The 15,005-nt window shown below is 36.7% G+C and overlaps 1 protein-coding gene across 5 annotated transcripts in view; it reads right to left on the bottom strand.

The window, feature by feature from the left end:
* Positions 1-6,514: 6,514 nt before the first annotated feature.
* LOC144708431 (ARM repeat superfamily protein) overlaps positions 6,515-15,005 on the bottom strand; it is a 30,712-nt gene continuing 22,221 nt past the window's right edge. For 2 of the 5 annotated variants that reach the window (XM_078581747.1, XM_078581746.1), the window contains 20 exons: positions 11,301-11,360; positions 11,145-11,214; positions 11,010-11,074; positions 10,867-10,928; positions 10,654-10,780; positions 10,528-10,585; positions 10,334-10,446; positions 10,158-10,235; positions 10,011-10,073; positions 9,806-9,901; positions 9,544-9,653; positions 9,133-9,322; positions 8,299-8,413; positions 8,069-8,181; positions 7,901-7,978; positions 7,670-7,732; positions 7,451-7,579; positions 6,972-7,028; positions 6,805-6,885; positions 6,515-6,721 (listed from right to left, as the gene is read on the bottom strand). In XM_078581747.1, coding sequence (XP_078437873.1) covers positions 6,668-6,721; positions 6,805-6,885; positions 6,972-7,028; positions 7,451-7,579; positions 7,670-7,732; positions 7,901-7,978; positions 8,069-8,181; positions 8,299-8,413; positions 9,133-9,322; positions 9,544-9,653; positions 9,806-9,901; positions 10,011-10,073; positions 10,158-10,235; positions 10,334-10,446; positions 10,528-10,585; positions 10,654-10,780; positions 10,867-10,928; positions 11,010-11,074; positions 11,145-11,214; positions 11,301-11,360 — 1,782 coding nt within the window. In that variant the 3' untranslated portion in view covers positions 6,515-6,667. Of the gene's footprint in view, positions 6,722-6,804; positions 6,886-6,971; positions 7,029-7,450; positions 7,580-7,669; positions 7,733-7,900; positions 7,979-8,068; positions 8,182-8,298; positions 8,414-9,132; positions 9,323-9,543; positions 9,654-9,805; positions 9,902-10,010; positions 10,074-10,157; positions 10,236-10,333; positions 10,447-10,527; positions 10,586-10,653; positions 10,781-10,866; positions 10,929-11,009; positions 11,075-11,144; positions 11,215-11,300; positions 11,361-15,005 lie in introns of those variants that run through there. The other 3 variants (XM_078581750.1, XM_078581748.1, XM_078581749.1) reach the window with 3 other exon arrangements.

The following is a 15,005-nucleotide window of genomic DNA, read 5'->3' as shown; positions in this document are numbered from 1 at the left end:
AAAATAGTACATTATTATTAAAATGCATCTGATATTATGAATTATTTAAGGAAAAAACCCTTTGAGTTGTTTTTTTCTTGAGTCTAAATTAAGAAAAAAACAACATAAACCCCATATGTTGGAACTTATCACAATGATAGGTATGTTAGCCCCTGCATTGCCAACCCCTAGACCAACACCATGGAAGGCTAATTTTATTAACAAATTTCATGGCCTAGGGGGTCCAATGGATCACAATACCCCATTCAATGTTCAAGAAACATTATATTTTCAAAGCAACACCTTTCCGCCTTTTATTTAGATATAGCCTACTTTATACATTTTACTTTTTTCTTACTTTGTATCTGTGATTTTAAAATACTTTTATTCCAAAAATCAAACCTAAATGATGATATATAGGCAAGGGAGACACTTCTACATGTTTTCAGCACTAGAGAATCCCCTGTCCTTCCCGTTCCTATGGTGTCCCTCGCATCTGCCCCTATTTTTTGGCAAAACTCAAAAAGAATAAAATTTTATTCTCTAAATTCATGTGATAAGTTATATTACCATTCACATGTCTATCCTTCTCCACTTATTATTACCTCTATCAACTCGATGAAAGTTCTTCCAAGGGATTCTTTGTAAAATATTGACAACATTTCAAAGGATAAGACATCCTCTCCAGGTTCCTACAGTTGACAACTGAAGAATATCCTGGAGCAAAACCTGAAATGGCCTCCCCTAGTTGGAAGAGGGTCTGGAAGTGGAGAAAATGTAGTCCAGATTTTAAATACTATAAAAATTTAGATGTATCATAATTATGCATTCAAATGTATATATTGAAAAATTATCACACAGATTTATAATTAATTATTCATCTCTGTTCATTTTATGAAATTTTCACATGTTTCAAATATTCATCTGTACAAAACCCTTTTTGTGTTTCGAGCTAAAATTTCACCAGTTCCATAAATTTTTACATCTCCTATTTGTTTTTCCTAAACTTTTTCCAAAGGGTGTTCTGCTGACAAACTTCCTTGTAGGTTTTCTACTTCTGATATCCACTCTGGAAAGATTAGTAGAATGAAGTACAATGACATTTAATAAATTAATCAGATCTTCGTGGATTTTTCTAGGAATTTATAATTTAAGTAATTCAAAAAAATCAATGCATTCTTTGATAAATGGATAAAGGATCCAATAAAATGGTATTAATTAGATATAACTGACACACTGAATCATTAAGCACTCGAGGATCTCATTGCATTGAGGAGAAATTCAAAAAGAGAGAGGGAAAAGAAACCCCTTATGGAAGGATGCTCCAAAGGAACAAGGACTTTCCAATAACCTTCTACAATTTTTCTCAAAGGAACAAGGGCTTCCCAATAACCTTCTATAAGTATGTATATTTTTATTGAACTTGATTTATTCTAATAACCGTTAAAGCGACCTTGAACATGTGATCATCAGTTATACATATGTTTCAGATAATAAATTGCCCTTATATGATAGCATATTAATGGTTATATTTTTCTACGAATGCCACATAAATTTATCTAATTTTTTAATCAAAAATATTTTTTATCAATCTGGATCTATATCTATAACTTAAAACACTATTAACTTTGCATTTCAGGAAGGAAAAGGCAAACCTGACGAGAAAGACCTTTCATATACTTATTATTGAATATCAATCCACGATTTTCTTTTTCAAATATTAGTGGTTTGAATTGTTGAAATTATAGGTATAAATATAACATTGATTAAATAATTACTATTCCATTAGGTAGTACATAAATTAAAATTTTTTTCTTAAATAGTATTTTTTTTAATTTGTAATCTAGCCAAAAGACAAAATATGTATGTCTTCATTAACTTATATGTTACTTTAATGACTGTGTTTTTTAAGAAGATGAAGGTTAATTATGGAGGAGAAGTTCATAAAGAGTTTTGTTGTGACTTTGAACATTTTCCTCTCCCTTCATAGATTAAACCTCATCTAATGTTTTCTGAAAAAAAATTTAAATCTACTGATTTTTTATCTAGTCTATGATCCATACCAGTGTGTGATTAAGTGTGTGAAGAGTTTCACACCTCTCTATCCCTTTATGATTGGATGTATTAATAAGTGACCACCTTTTCAAAAACCAACTTAGTAGCAGCATTTGTGTATACATATGCAGAATTTAAAAAGCTCTGATAATAATTTTAGTGGGCCAAAAGATACTATTGATTTACTCTCAACTAGGTAACTCTTTTTATACCAATTGAAAAAACTACTTCTCAACCTTTACAAAGATTTCAAAAAGACAATTTTCTTAGTTCATGACGCCTTACTGTTTTCCTGGAACATAAGGGATAAAAAACTGATATTTATGCAAGGATTTCAGGTCCTATATTGGCAATGATTTACTATTTATGTTTGTGAGTTTACAGCATGACACAGTTATACATAAAAAGGTCATCTGAAATTTAATTTTTGCTTTATAAACATTTGATATCTTAAATATAAATATTTTGATCATGGAATAGAAAGATTAATTGAAAAACTATCTAAATTAAAACTACTGGTTAACGGGAAGATCAAATCAATTGGGGGCTAAACAAACCCTTAACAAATTGGGGGTATTTTAGATGAAACTGGCTAAACCTGTGAAAATATGAGGGTTCCTATCTTTCATGGTCAAATATTTGAATATCTTTTGGGGGCTAATCTTCCGAAATAGCACCAAAATACAATTTTACATTTCTTGAAGGTTTCAATTATGTTTTATTATTGTCCATCTCCTCATCCCTCCTAGATAAAATAAAAGATATAGCAACCATAAGGTGTAGGCATGTACTACATGTCCAAGTTGCCATAATCAAGTTACCATTAAAATTTGATATTATTTCAATGTATTATCATGGATTATTCAATGAAAATAAAGAAATAAGCTGTATCATTGGAGTGGCACATAAAGTATTTCTGTGGATCTAAATTTTAATTTGAAACGTTATTGAATACTTTTATGTACAATGAATTATGGGAGTGGCAAAAAATCACTCCATTTTCATCTTTTAAATAATAAAAAGATCTTTTAAAGATATGAAAAACTCCCCTATCTCTTAGGTAACATACTTTACAAGTGACCAAGAAAGATGGCCTTCAATTGATTCAAGGGGTACACTAAAGCATTAAGCACCTGAAGATCTTTTTGTATCAAGGAGACATTCAAGAAGAGAGAGGGAAGGAAAATTCCTCATGGAAGGAGGCTCTAGAGGCCTTCAATGGATTTAAAGGGCACACTGAAGCATTACACACCTTAAGATCCTGTTGCATCAAGGAGAAATTCAAGAAGAGAGAGTGAAGGCGAATCCCTTGTGTAAGGGCTTCCCAAAAACCTTCTTTAATGCTTGTCTAAAGGGGAAAAGTATCCGGTTCTATACAAACCTACACTCTTCTAGACAACAACCTAGATTGTGGATATAATTTATCTATTCGCCAAATCTACTTTATCCCTATCATCATATGGTGGTGATTCAACCCATCCTAATAACATTATGGAGTAGACAACGATGTATGTTTTTTATTGAACTTGATTTCTGCTAATGACTTAACATATTTGGAAGATAATTAATAACTTCTAAATTATAGTTTATTTTATGTTTATAGTTTTCTATTAAACTCAAATATATTTAATTAAATATTTTACAAGAGTGATTTTTTATTATTGACTTTGAGTTTCAGGAGATGAAAAGCAAACCTGAAGAGAGAGACCTTTCACACTCAAATTATTTAATATCAATCTATGTTGGCCTTTTCCAAGTAATCTTGTTTTGGATTTTTGAATTTATAGTAAGTTAAAAGTCCATCAAGTTATACATAAATTCAAAAAAAATATGAAAAACTAAATATTTTAATTTTTTAATCTAGTGAAAAGAAAAAATATGTATGACTTGATTAACTTATATCTTAAAACTAAAAACTTTGTAATGAAAATATTTTTAAGAAGATGAAGGTTAATTATGGAGGCAAAGTTAATAATTGTTTTTATTCTGTCTTTGAACATTTTCCTTTAACAGCCTGGGTTAATGCATTCAGAAAAAAAACATCATTTATTGACATTTTTAAGTTAATATTATTTTTTACATAGCATATGATCCATAACAGTGTATCATCGGGTCAGTGAAAAGGTTACCATCTCTCGGCATAGTCATAATAGCTGTTTATGACCATATCTGTATAAAGCTATAATTCATAGAAGTTCATCATTGGATGTATCAATATGTGACCACCTGTGCAAAAAAAAAGTAGATACAGAATTTTTGTATGCAAGTGGGGAATTAAAAAACCTCTGATACTTACTTTTTTGAGACAAAACTTGCGATTGATTTGGTCTCAACTAGGTTACTCCTTCTCTAACTATTGAAGAAACTATTTAACATTTAAAAAGGATTAAAAAAAACATTCTTAGTTTGTGACGCATTAGCGCTTTCCTCAAACGTAAGGCATAAAAACTGATATTCATGCATGGATTTCAGGCCCTATATGTGAAATGGTTTACTATTTATGTATGTGAGCTCACATCATGACATACTGTACATGAAAAAGATCATATGAAATTTATGATTTCCTTTAATAAATATTTGATATTTTTAAGTTAAATATTTTGGTGATGAAATAAAAATACTAACTTCAGTATATAAAATAAAACTAGTTGGGAAGGGGGAAATTAAATTAATTATCATAACCAAACTCTTAAAAAAATTATGGTATTTGAGATGCAAATGGTTAAATCCGTGAAAATATGATGAATCTTATCTTTCATAGATAAATATCTAAATACCTTTCGGGGTATAATGTTTTAAAAGAGTACCAAAATATGATTGTATATCTCTAAAGGTGCCCATTATTTTATATTATTTTCCATATCATCATACCCCTAAGAGAAAATAAAGGACGACTAAATCATAAGTTATTGGCATGTAGTATGTGCCCTAGTTTTTATATTCAAGTTACCATCTAAATTTAGGATCATTCTAATGTATCTTCATGGAGAACTCTATGAAAATAAAGAAATAAGGAGTATCGTTAAAGTGACAGATAAATTACTTCAGTCGATTTCAATTTTAATTTGAACACAGTTTTACTTCATTTTTATGAATAAAGAAATAGAGTGGTGAGCAGCACTCCACTCTCCTAGTTTACATAAATAGAAAGATCTTTGAAGAATCTGATAAACTCCCCTATCACTTAGGTTTCATACTTTTCTAATAACCCAGCCCCCGGTTGTTGATTCTGGACTCTACCAATAAACCATGTTAAAATGAATTCTCGCAGAATCTTCCTTGCATTATACCTAAGGCAAATCACTGATTGGTACTATTGATAATATATTGTACATCAAGGGAGAATATCAATCATAAGTTGGAAAAAAAATTCACCTCAGCCATACCCACCATACATTTCCTGCATAGTTTTTCATGAGCCCGTTTATGCCTGCCTCTATGGTGGATCATCTTCACACTTCTAATTGTGTGCTTTAATACATCATGGGAAGAGTGAGACATGGTCTTATCTTATGAAAATAAGATATACTTCACTTGTATGTCTTAAGAAATTTGATTACTAAGGCTTATAGGTCAAATTATGCTCAACCAGGGGAAATGTTGAACCTTTGTTGGGGGCACTTTGATCAAATGGGGTTGCAAGAACCAATGTGTTGTTGTTTTCTCAACTGGGGAGGCCTGATGTAATATGGATCAAGCAGTTACTATCAAACATTTTTATCCTGAGACTGTCTAGTACAATATTGATTTAAGATCTCTCGGTTCTGTTTTGACCCTATTGAAAATATTTTTAACTTCCAACTTATTGTGTAGAAATCTCGCTGAGAATTTTTATTCAAGTAGGTTTTGTAATTGCTTCTTTTGGATGGTCTGTTAATCTCTCTTCAGTAACTAAATTCGTGATAATTCCTACTAGATAAAGCTCCCAAATCTTCTTGAAATGTGAGCATTTTTTAGTGTCTGGGGAGTTTAAATTCAGGGATAGCATTTTTGAAAAATCTAATTTTTGCTCAGTGAGATGTTTGCATTAAAAACTATCAAACATTTGCCATTAAACATCGTAATGATGTATCCTAGCACCCTATTAATCATCTATGTTCCCTTATTTCTCAATCAATGAGAGAAGATTATCAATAGTCCAATCTCTGAATTGATTCAAACTGCACAAACTTTTTCAAAGACTTCTTTTCTAAGCATCTTATATAAAACTGAAATGTACATCCAAGTTCTCATACATCATTCACCCATTCCATAAGCAGGCCTTGGCACAATCTATGATTGCCTAAAAAGGCCCTGGACTCACTTTTTCTCCTTTTGCTGTTATTCTTTGTTTTTATTGTGTTATAAGTTATGTTTCTTAGCTAACATCTCTAGAACCCACATAAACTCTCACACTAATTGATGGTGCATTGGATGCATTAATATCTACAGTAGATTAGCCTACTGCCCTAAAATTTGAACCACACCACCTTGCATATAATTCTTCAAAAAACCACCTTGCATATGATTCACCAAATGTTAGACTGTTTCACATGGTTTTAGTTACAGCATACAACGTCATTCAAAATTTTCAGCATCATCAAATAGTGTGTCTGACTATACTAGTCCTCTCAACCTCTAAGATCTACATAGTTCAAAATCTCCTCAAAATTCTATTGATGGCTTCCTTCTGACCCTCTGCTAGATCCTGAAGTTGAGTCAAAACATTGTCAAAATCAAGAACAGCCAATGGAGAAAATTGAAATACGCAAAATGGGCAGAGTATAATACCCGATAAAGACTCTCAAAAAGAGAACCCTCCTGATTAGACAAGTTGAGTAGGAACTCCTTTAGATAACCGCTAAGATCAATCTGTGGGCCTCAGAAGCAGGTTAACATTAAACGGCAATTAGACAATATGAGATGAGAATACACTCGATCAACAGGAAAGTTAATACCTGATTAAGTGGATCAGCTCGCTTTATCAAGTCCTCAAAGTCATCATCGTCATCATCCTGTTTCCAGCAATGCACTCGCATGTGAACTAAATTGAATACATTTTTGTCTTTCTGATGTATGATTTTAGATGCTTAAACATTTTATTTATGTGTCTATATGCCGGACTAGATTACGGTTTGGCAAACGATGATTAAAGGGTCATCATCATCCACAATCTCATCATCGCAATCATCATCTGAAAGTGTAAAAATAGAGATTAACGAGAGGACAGTGATACATCATCACCATCACTTCCATCCATACCAACTTATGAATGAACATGATGATTTCATCATCGTCATTGTCATCTTGGCATGTACAAATGATGAGAATCATCGCGTCCTCTCATCATTGTCATTGAGTACATTGAACCCTAAGCCAGAGATGAGTTTTATGCAAAAATTTAAATGCAGGAGATGATATGATGGAATAATCATACATCGTCAAGGACTCTAGCCATGGCACTAAGTTGCTCAACAGATGGCCTTGAGCCTGACTGCTCCATCGATGACAGAAGAACATCTTGATCTAACCCACCTTCGCCTTCATCCTCCTCCCATTCACTATCCTTTCTCAAATAAATTTATTTTTTTATGAGAAATCCAGGAAAAAGATTCTAATTTAAACCAAGGCCTAAAACAAAGTTTTAACCAACTACCTCCTCTTTTTCCAGTTCCTGTTCTTGAATCTCGATCAATGAGTCCGCAAGATGAGAAAAAATCTGCAGAAACAAGCTTGGGTTTTGAGAAAGATTTGTTGTATTCGGTCTTTTGGCTTATGTACGGAAGCTAGATGTTAAGTGACCGTGGTTTTTCCGCATCTCCATTCTTTTCTACCTTATTGCAGAGTTTTCTAGAACTTGAATAAATAGTTGCTGGGCATAATATACCTTGGAGGGCAGAGACACAATAGTCCATCTTTCGGGGGCTTTTTTTCCTCTGGAACGAGTGACGATCCCCTCGCCAGACTGGTTGTGCCGAAGAGAAGAAAAAATTAAAAGAAAATAACAGCAAAAGTACAGGATAACGTCAAAAATTATAATATATTCACATCAGACCTTGATGATGTTGCCTTGAACGTAGACTTTTGCCAGTTCTGGGTGCCTAGTTGATAGCAACAGGACCAGAGCTGTGGTCGTGATTTTGATCTGGTAGGACCCTTGGATCTCCGCTGCAAAGGAATCAAAATGTAGGGAACGAACTTTTAGTTTTTTCTCGGTAATATATTATGAAAAAACAGAAAGACTATCAAAATTTAACTTTTAATATCTTTAATGCTTCTACTTACGTTGCTGTTTTGCCCACTCGGACATTATATACACTAGAGAATTCTCATGTCCCTTCGCTGGAATGGTTAGTAGCAAGTTGATGAACTGTTCCACGTGGGGGGTGCAGAGATGCACCTGAAAAGACGTAAAAAGTAAATATTAATCAAAGATAAAATTAATGGTCATTTACCAAACCCTAATTCATTAAGAGTCCTATTTTTCAGGAAAAGCCTCATTACCGAATTTCGGAGAGCCATTTGATTATCATATTTTGCAATTTTACATGTTTTTACGCTGCAAGAACAAACCTTACCTTTTCTAGTTAATTCAAGCAACAAGGCGATGATGATCACCATAATTTATGTAAATATGAGTAACCTCATTTCAGATTGACGGGGCCATTGTCATACACTGAAAAAATAAAACGGATACAAAAATATATGGAAAGATTTTGATAGATTTTTTTTAAACAGTAAATTGGAAAGTAGTAAAGCAGTTAAGTGTTCCTGAACAAAAAGTTATTGGTCACTAACCAAAACCTAAATTATGAAGTGACCTAGTAGTCAAGGAAAAACTTCATTCGTGAAGTTCAGAAACTGAGCTAACCTGCTTATTTTGCATCTTTTTTTGTGTTTATGTCGCAACAATAGACCTACCCCCATCCAGTTAATGCTAGCAATAAAAAAATGAATCCTCATAATTTATGGAAACTTGAGTCAATTTCATTGTGGAGGTTGACGAGGCAATTGGACTTTGATCAATATGAATGGAAGGTTATTAATGGAACTTGTTTCGTCATAGAGACAAAAAGAAACGTTAAAATGAATAAGAAAAACCCCAAAATATGAATTTACCAGTCTTGCAACGATCACAATAAGCGAGCTTCTCAGCCCAGCAATCTCACAGGATTCCATACGATGTACAATGGCCACCATAAGGTCCCGAATGTGCACTGCCATTTCTGATGGGAAATGTACGATGAGCTGAAGAACATAGCTACTGATGAAGAGCGATCCTGAACTCTCCAGATCGGGATCCAGAAGCCTACAGATTCGACCCAAAAAATGATTCTTTGCATAAGTAAAGATGTTTTAATTTTTCCATCTGACACTGTAGAAAGGACTTTTGTTTAGCTTATACTTGGGTTTCCTACTATTTAAGGATGGGAACTTAAATAAAAAGTACATAATGACCCTTACTTTCAACCTAACCATTTATGGAAAATGCATGACAAAGGTTGACTAGCCTACATTAGAATAATGTACCTGGATGCTGCCGCAAAAAGGCTCTTCATTGTAATGGCTGGATCACTGCTCCAAGCAAGCAACTCTTGTTTGCCGGCAGACACAAATCCAGCGAGACATTGCGTTGCATTCTGCCTCAATAAATCAGCCAATCAAAACTATTCAAAAATCTGAAGAATATCAAATCATATGTTTTTTTAAAAGAAATCATATGCTTTCTAGATACATAAAATTAATGTGTGCACAACAGATTAGTCAGACAAGAATGAAAACTGCAATGAACCTGCATTTCGCCATAGTCGTCGCTTAGTAGAAGAATATTCACAACGCTATTGAAGCAGCTGTCAAACAAGGCCTTTGCTAAATAAGGGGGAGAATCCTGTCATACGTGCATGAAATATGAAATTTGAATTCGATGAAAAATTCAAAAAACTGAAGGTATCATAAAAAATTAACGTATTCCACACTTCCGCCAGTAAAGGAAACACCTTCAGTAACATTGTCAGTAGATCCAGCGTCCCCCCAACTAACCCACTTGATTGTATCTGAGGCTGAGGCATATGAGAAACCCTAAGATCAGAGCCAGTTGCAGTTTTGAGACAAGGAAAAATACCAAAGCAGAAAGGAAAACTTACATTTTCCAATATAGATTTTATAGAAGGCAAAATACGGGAAACTAAAGGTTCCATGCATCCAGGGGCATTCTTGATTTCCTTTCCAAGTGAAAAAAGTGTCTCATCAATAATCATAAACACACCGATAAAATTAGATTCGTCCAGAAGATGAATATGATTAGGGGTAGTACTGGTACCTCGAGAACCTCCAAAGCATCTATACTGATGAACGGATCTGAGACATGTTGTAACCATGTGTTAAGAATAATAGGCGAGATTATTGCCTCGATAGATGCTGAATGTTCACCGCCTGTACAAAAACAGAGGAACACAGAAAATCGTGTATTAATTAGGCCATCAAACATCGAGTCTAGGATTGCTGAACACAGACCCGCTTTTACAGCAGCTTTGAGTGTTTCAAGAACAAGATGCAGGGTTTCCTCAGAAGCCTGAACAAACAATGATATGAAACCGAATCTTACAAAGACAGCATACTCATTTGAAATACTATAATCACCTTGTTTAGGAGATCAGTAAGTGAGGAAAACAAACTGAATATCTGAGTCTGAAGAAAGCAAGGGTTGCACTCTGTGAGCAATTGTGATAGTGCCTGGCAAGCACCTACTTTGGTAGGAGAGCAGCTGCTACATAGATAAAATTCCCTTTCCGGAGTCAACTCTTGATCAGGCATGCCGAAAGAATTTAAACCTTATATATGTATCCTACGTACACATCAGTTGATATCGCCTGAATTGCAGAGAGGAGAAACTGCTGTCGAATATCTTGATTGATCTGTCAAGCGTTTGATGCAGGAATTTAATATCTGATGGTATTTTTTTTCAAAATATGAGCAGAAAAAGGATGGTAGCTTACCAAAGACGAAAATTTGGCAATAGCAGAGAAAATACGACCCCGGAGGAAAGGGAACTGGTGCACCTCTGAAGAGGAAATAAGCATAACTCATGACAGATGTAAATCTTAAATGGAAAGTCAAGAGAGCAAACACACCAGTTCCAATGCCTTCAATAAATATATTATGAAGAAAATCAGCTAGGCTGAAGTCTATCGATCTTGAATCCTGGAGAAAGACCAGATTTAAATTAAAATAGATCCCAACTTAGTAGGCTGAAAATTGAGTTTCATTCGGGAGAGAGGAAAAACTACCTGAGCCTCAAGGAGCTGATCGGAGATGGTGCACAATGAAAGAATCAATGCTTCTCGCATCTAAGAACATAGAAACAAAATAATGAGGACGCAGAAGAACACAAACGACTAGACAATGTAAGTGGTCATGTCAACCTAACAAGATAGCATCGGAAGCAATTAAAATTTTAAATCACACATCAATGATAATTCTTTATTTACGTGACGCTGAAATAGTTCTTTCCTCCAAAAGGATTTCCCGGATCTCATATTTCAATTCAAGAAAATAGGTTTCACATAATTTTTTAGATTTGTAGCATAAAATAAAAAGTCATCATTCGGCAATTAGTACGCAATACCAAAGGGAGATCTAAAAAAAATTTAGATAAGTCACAAGACACTAAGAAAGAGCATTGATGTATCACATCTCAGTCACGTGATACATTCAGTATACTGAAACTAGTTGTTGTAACCCCATATCTGTATATATATACTTCGCTTGATTGGAATAGAATTTGACCTTCTCCTATATTTCAAAAAAAAAGTTTGACCTTTTCCCTAATTCTTGTCAGTACCCTAAAAGGACATTTCTTCCTTGATTATTCTCGCTATCTCACAAATCATCATCTCCATCTGGAAGCCAGCCAAAGCTCAGATTCTAGCATTGTATCAGCAAAGTAAGAGATTTCACAATGATAATCAACGTGAATTTATAAATTCTGACGTGTAAAATATCTTCAGGAATCAAGTAATCATCGATCAAACATCATGGCCTCACACCCCTTAACAAAACAATGTGGCAGAGCATAAATCGGGATACATTTGGAAAAGACAAGAGCCCTCACTATTCAGAGTTCTGTCCCAAAGACTTTTGGGGAGAAGCTGACATGTACTCTCTCTACTTGATCAACCACTTACCCAATCTATTATCTACGGTAAAACACCTCTGGAGATGGTAATTACCTCTTATCCTAACACGAGACTTCATCCCAACCTGGAGCTTCGTCTCTTTAATTCATCTACACCCACACAAGAACAACAAGTTGGTCCCAAGAGCCTTAACTTGTGAGCTTTTTGGATACTTGAATACTCAAAATGCATACTTATATCCAAAGATGTTACATTAACTGAACACTAATTGTATTATTCAAAAAGCTCAAAACTGTAGACAACAACACTAATCCAAGTCCACTGTCATCTGCAACTACTTAGTTATCTCCCCTAGACCAACCGGATGAGAAACAGCAGAATTTTGTTCCAACAATGACTCCTGAACATATGTTGGTCCTGTAAGTGAAGACATTGGAGATCCTATACCTGTGGATAATACGCCACAACCCTTAGCTGAGTGTGTTCCCCAACTTACTTGTGTAACACCATATCCTTATTGATACACCCTCCAACGAATTAGCCACACTCATGTGGAACACCAACAGCATTTCCAAGGCCCCGGATCTTCACCAAAAGGACCATGCACTGCCTCAGACACGACTATGCCAATTCAGGATAATACCTTTTCCTATCACTCCTTTTCTATTGAATGATAATCTCACTTACCAGAATGTCATTCCAGCTCACCGAAAACCCTGACACCGTCTTCCCAGGCGTCCGTGGAAGCACAAGCCCTCCTGGAGCGGCAGTTTCCCAGGGTCTTTGCCTCACCAGATGGGCTCCCCCCCTCGACACTCTCTTGACCACCAGATTATTCTCCTCCCAGATACGGGCCCTGTCAACTCTCGCCCCGTTCGTTATTCTCATGCCCAGAAGAATGAGTTGGAGCGGCTTGTATGGGAGCAACTGGAGGCCGGCCTTATCCGTCCGCCACGCAGCCCCTACTCGAGCCCCGCTCTTTTGGTCTGCAAGAAGGATAATGCACAGCGGTTCTGCATCGACTATCAGGTCCTAAACAAGATTACCATTCCCAACCAGTTTCCGATCCCTGTAGTCAACGAGCTCCTCGAGGAACTGCATGGTATGGCTGGCTTACTTCTCCAAACTTGACCTCAAGTCGGGCTACCACCAAATCCGGATGCATGACTGCGACATCGAAAAGACGGCATTCCACACAAACCTGGGCACTACGAGTATGTTGTCATGCCGTTTGGCCTGTCTAACGCACCACCGACCTTCCTAGCCCTGATGAAGCTCGTCTTCCAGTCCTTGCTCCGGAGGTTCGTGCTAGTTTTCTTTGACGATATTTTGATTTACAGCTACACCCACAACGAGCACCTGGAACACCTCGCGCAAGTTCTGCAACTCGTGGTGGACCACTCCCTCCATGTGAATGCGGAAAAGTGCTTCTTCCTCCAATCTCAGGTGGAGTATTTGGGTCACTGGGTTTTGTAGGCAGGCGTCGCCACGGATGCGGCCAAGGCGCGCACTGTCCAAGAATGGCCGACACTCCTCACTCTGTTGCAACTTCAGGGGTTTCTAAGCCTGGCAGGTTACTACTGGCAGTTCGCAGCGGGCTACGCTTCCATCGCTGGGCTCCTCACCTTCAAGTGGTCTAGCGAAGCTCAAGCCGCATTCGATCGCCTCAAGCACACTCTCAACACAGCACCTGTTCTCACCCTCCCTGACTTTTTCTCAGGAATTTGAGCTGGAGACTGATGCTTCAGGTGGGGGTGTGGGGCCCGTACTCATGCAGCGCCATCGCCTGGTGGCGTATTTCAGCCAGGCTTTTCCACCCTCCATTCGCGCTCGCTCAGCATATGAGCGTGAACTGATGGCCAGCGCCCTCGCTGTTTGCAAGTGGCGCCACTATTTCCTGTTCCAACCTTTCATCATCCGCACAGACCAACAGAGCCTCAGGCACCTTCTGGAGCAACCTGAGGTCTATGGTGACTACAACAAATGGCTCTCCAAACTCTTCGGGTATCACTTTACCATCCACTACGAGGCCAGGCGCACAAATGTCGCGGCAAACGCTCTCTCGCGCCGTCCTCCGCATGAGCCCCTCACCCTCAACGCCATTTCGTGGTCCCACAGGGACGACATGGAGGCCATCCATCAGGCAGTATAGGGGGACCCCAATCTGTCGACCATCATCCGCGCCCTTGACGCAGGCCAGTCTCCTCCTCCGCACTTTGCTCTCTGTCAACAATGCTGAATCATTAGAGCAGAAGGCGAGAAGAATAAAATATAGACGAGGAAGAAGGAGAAAAACAAGCTTGACTTTCATTAATACAACATAGGTATTTATACAGTCTATTTATAACAGTTAGTTTGACTGGCTCTAACGGCTAGTTTGACTAGCCGTTATATATCCAATTCTAAATAAATCAGATGATAGGCCCATAAGTATTGGCCCATTAACTTATACATTCGACACTCCCCCTCAAGCACGGGAATGTATACTAGTCATTCCAAGCTTGGACACCAGGTAGTGCATGTTCTTGATCGGTAAGCCCTTGGTGAAGATATCTGCACATTGCTCCTCAGAGGTGACATGTTCAGTCTTTAGGATTCCTTGCTCCAAATGGTCTTGTATGTAGAATCTGTCAATGTTCACATGCTTCATCCTATCATGATCAACTGGATCGTGGGCAATGCTGATGGCGGACTTGTTGTCGCAGCGGATGAGAATTGGCCTTGAATACACAATCCTTAAGTCGTCCAGTAGATTTTTGATCCACATTGCTTCATCAATCCCTTTTGACATCGCTCTGAATTCTGCTTCAGTGCTCGACTTTGATACAACGCTTTGCTTTTTGCTTCTCCATGTCA

Source organism: Wolffia australiana, chromosome 10 (assembly GCF_029677425.1).
Source record: "Wolffia australiana isolate 7733 chromosome 10, ASM2967742v1".
NCBI lineage: Eukaryota > Viridiplantae > Streptophyta > Magnoliopsida > Alismatales > Araceae > Wolffia > Wolffia australiana.
Note: the sequence above shows the minus strand (reverse complement) of the source record. Positions and strands in the feature narration are given on the sequence as shown.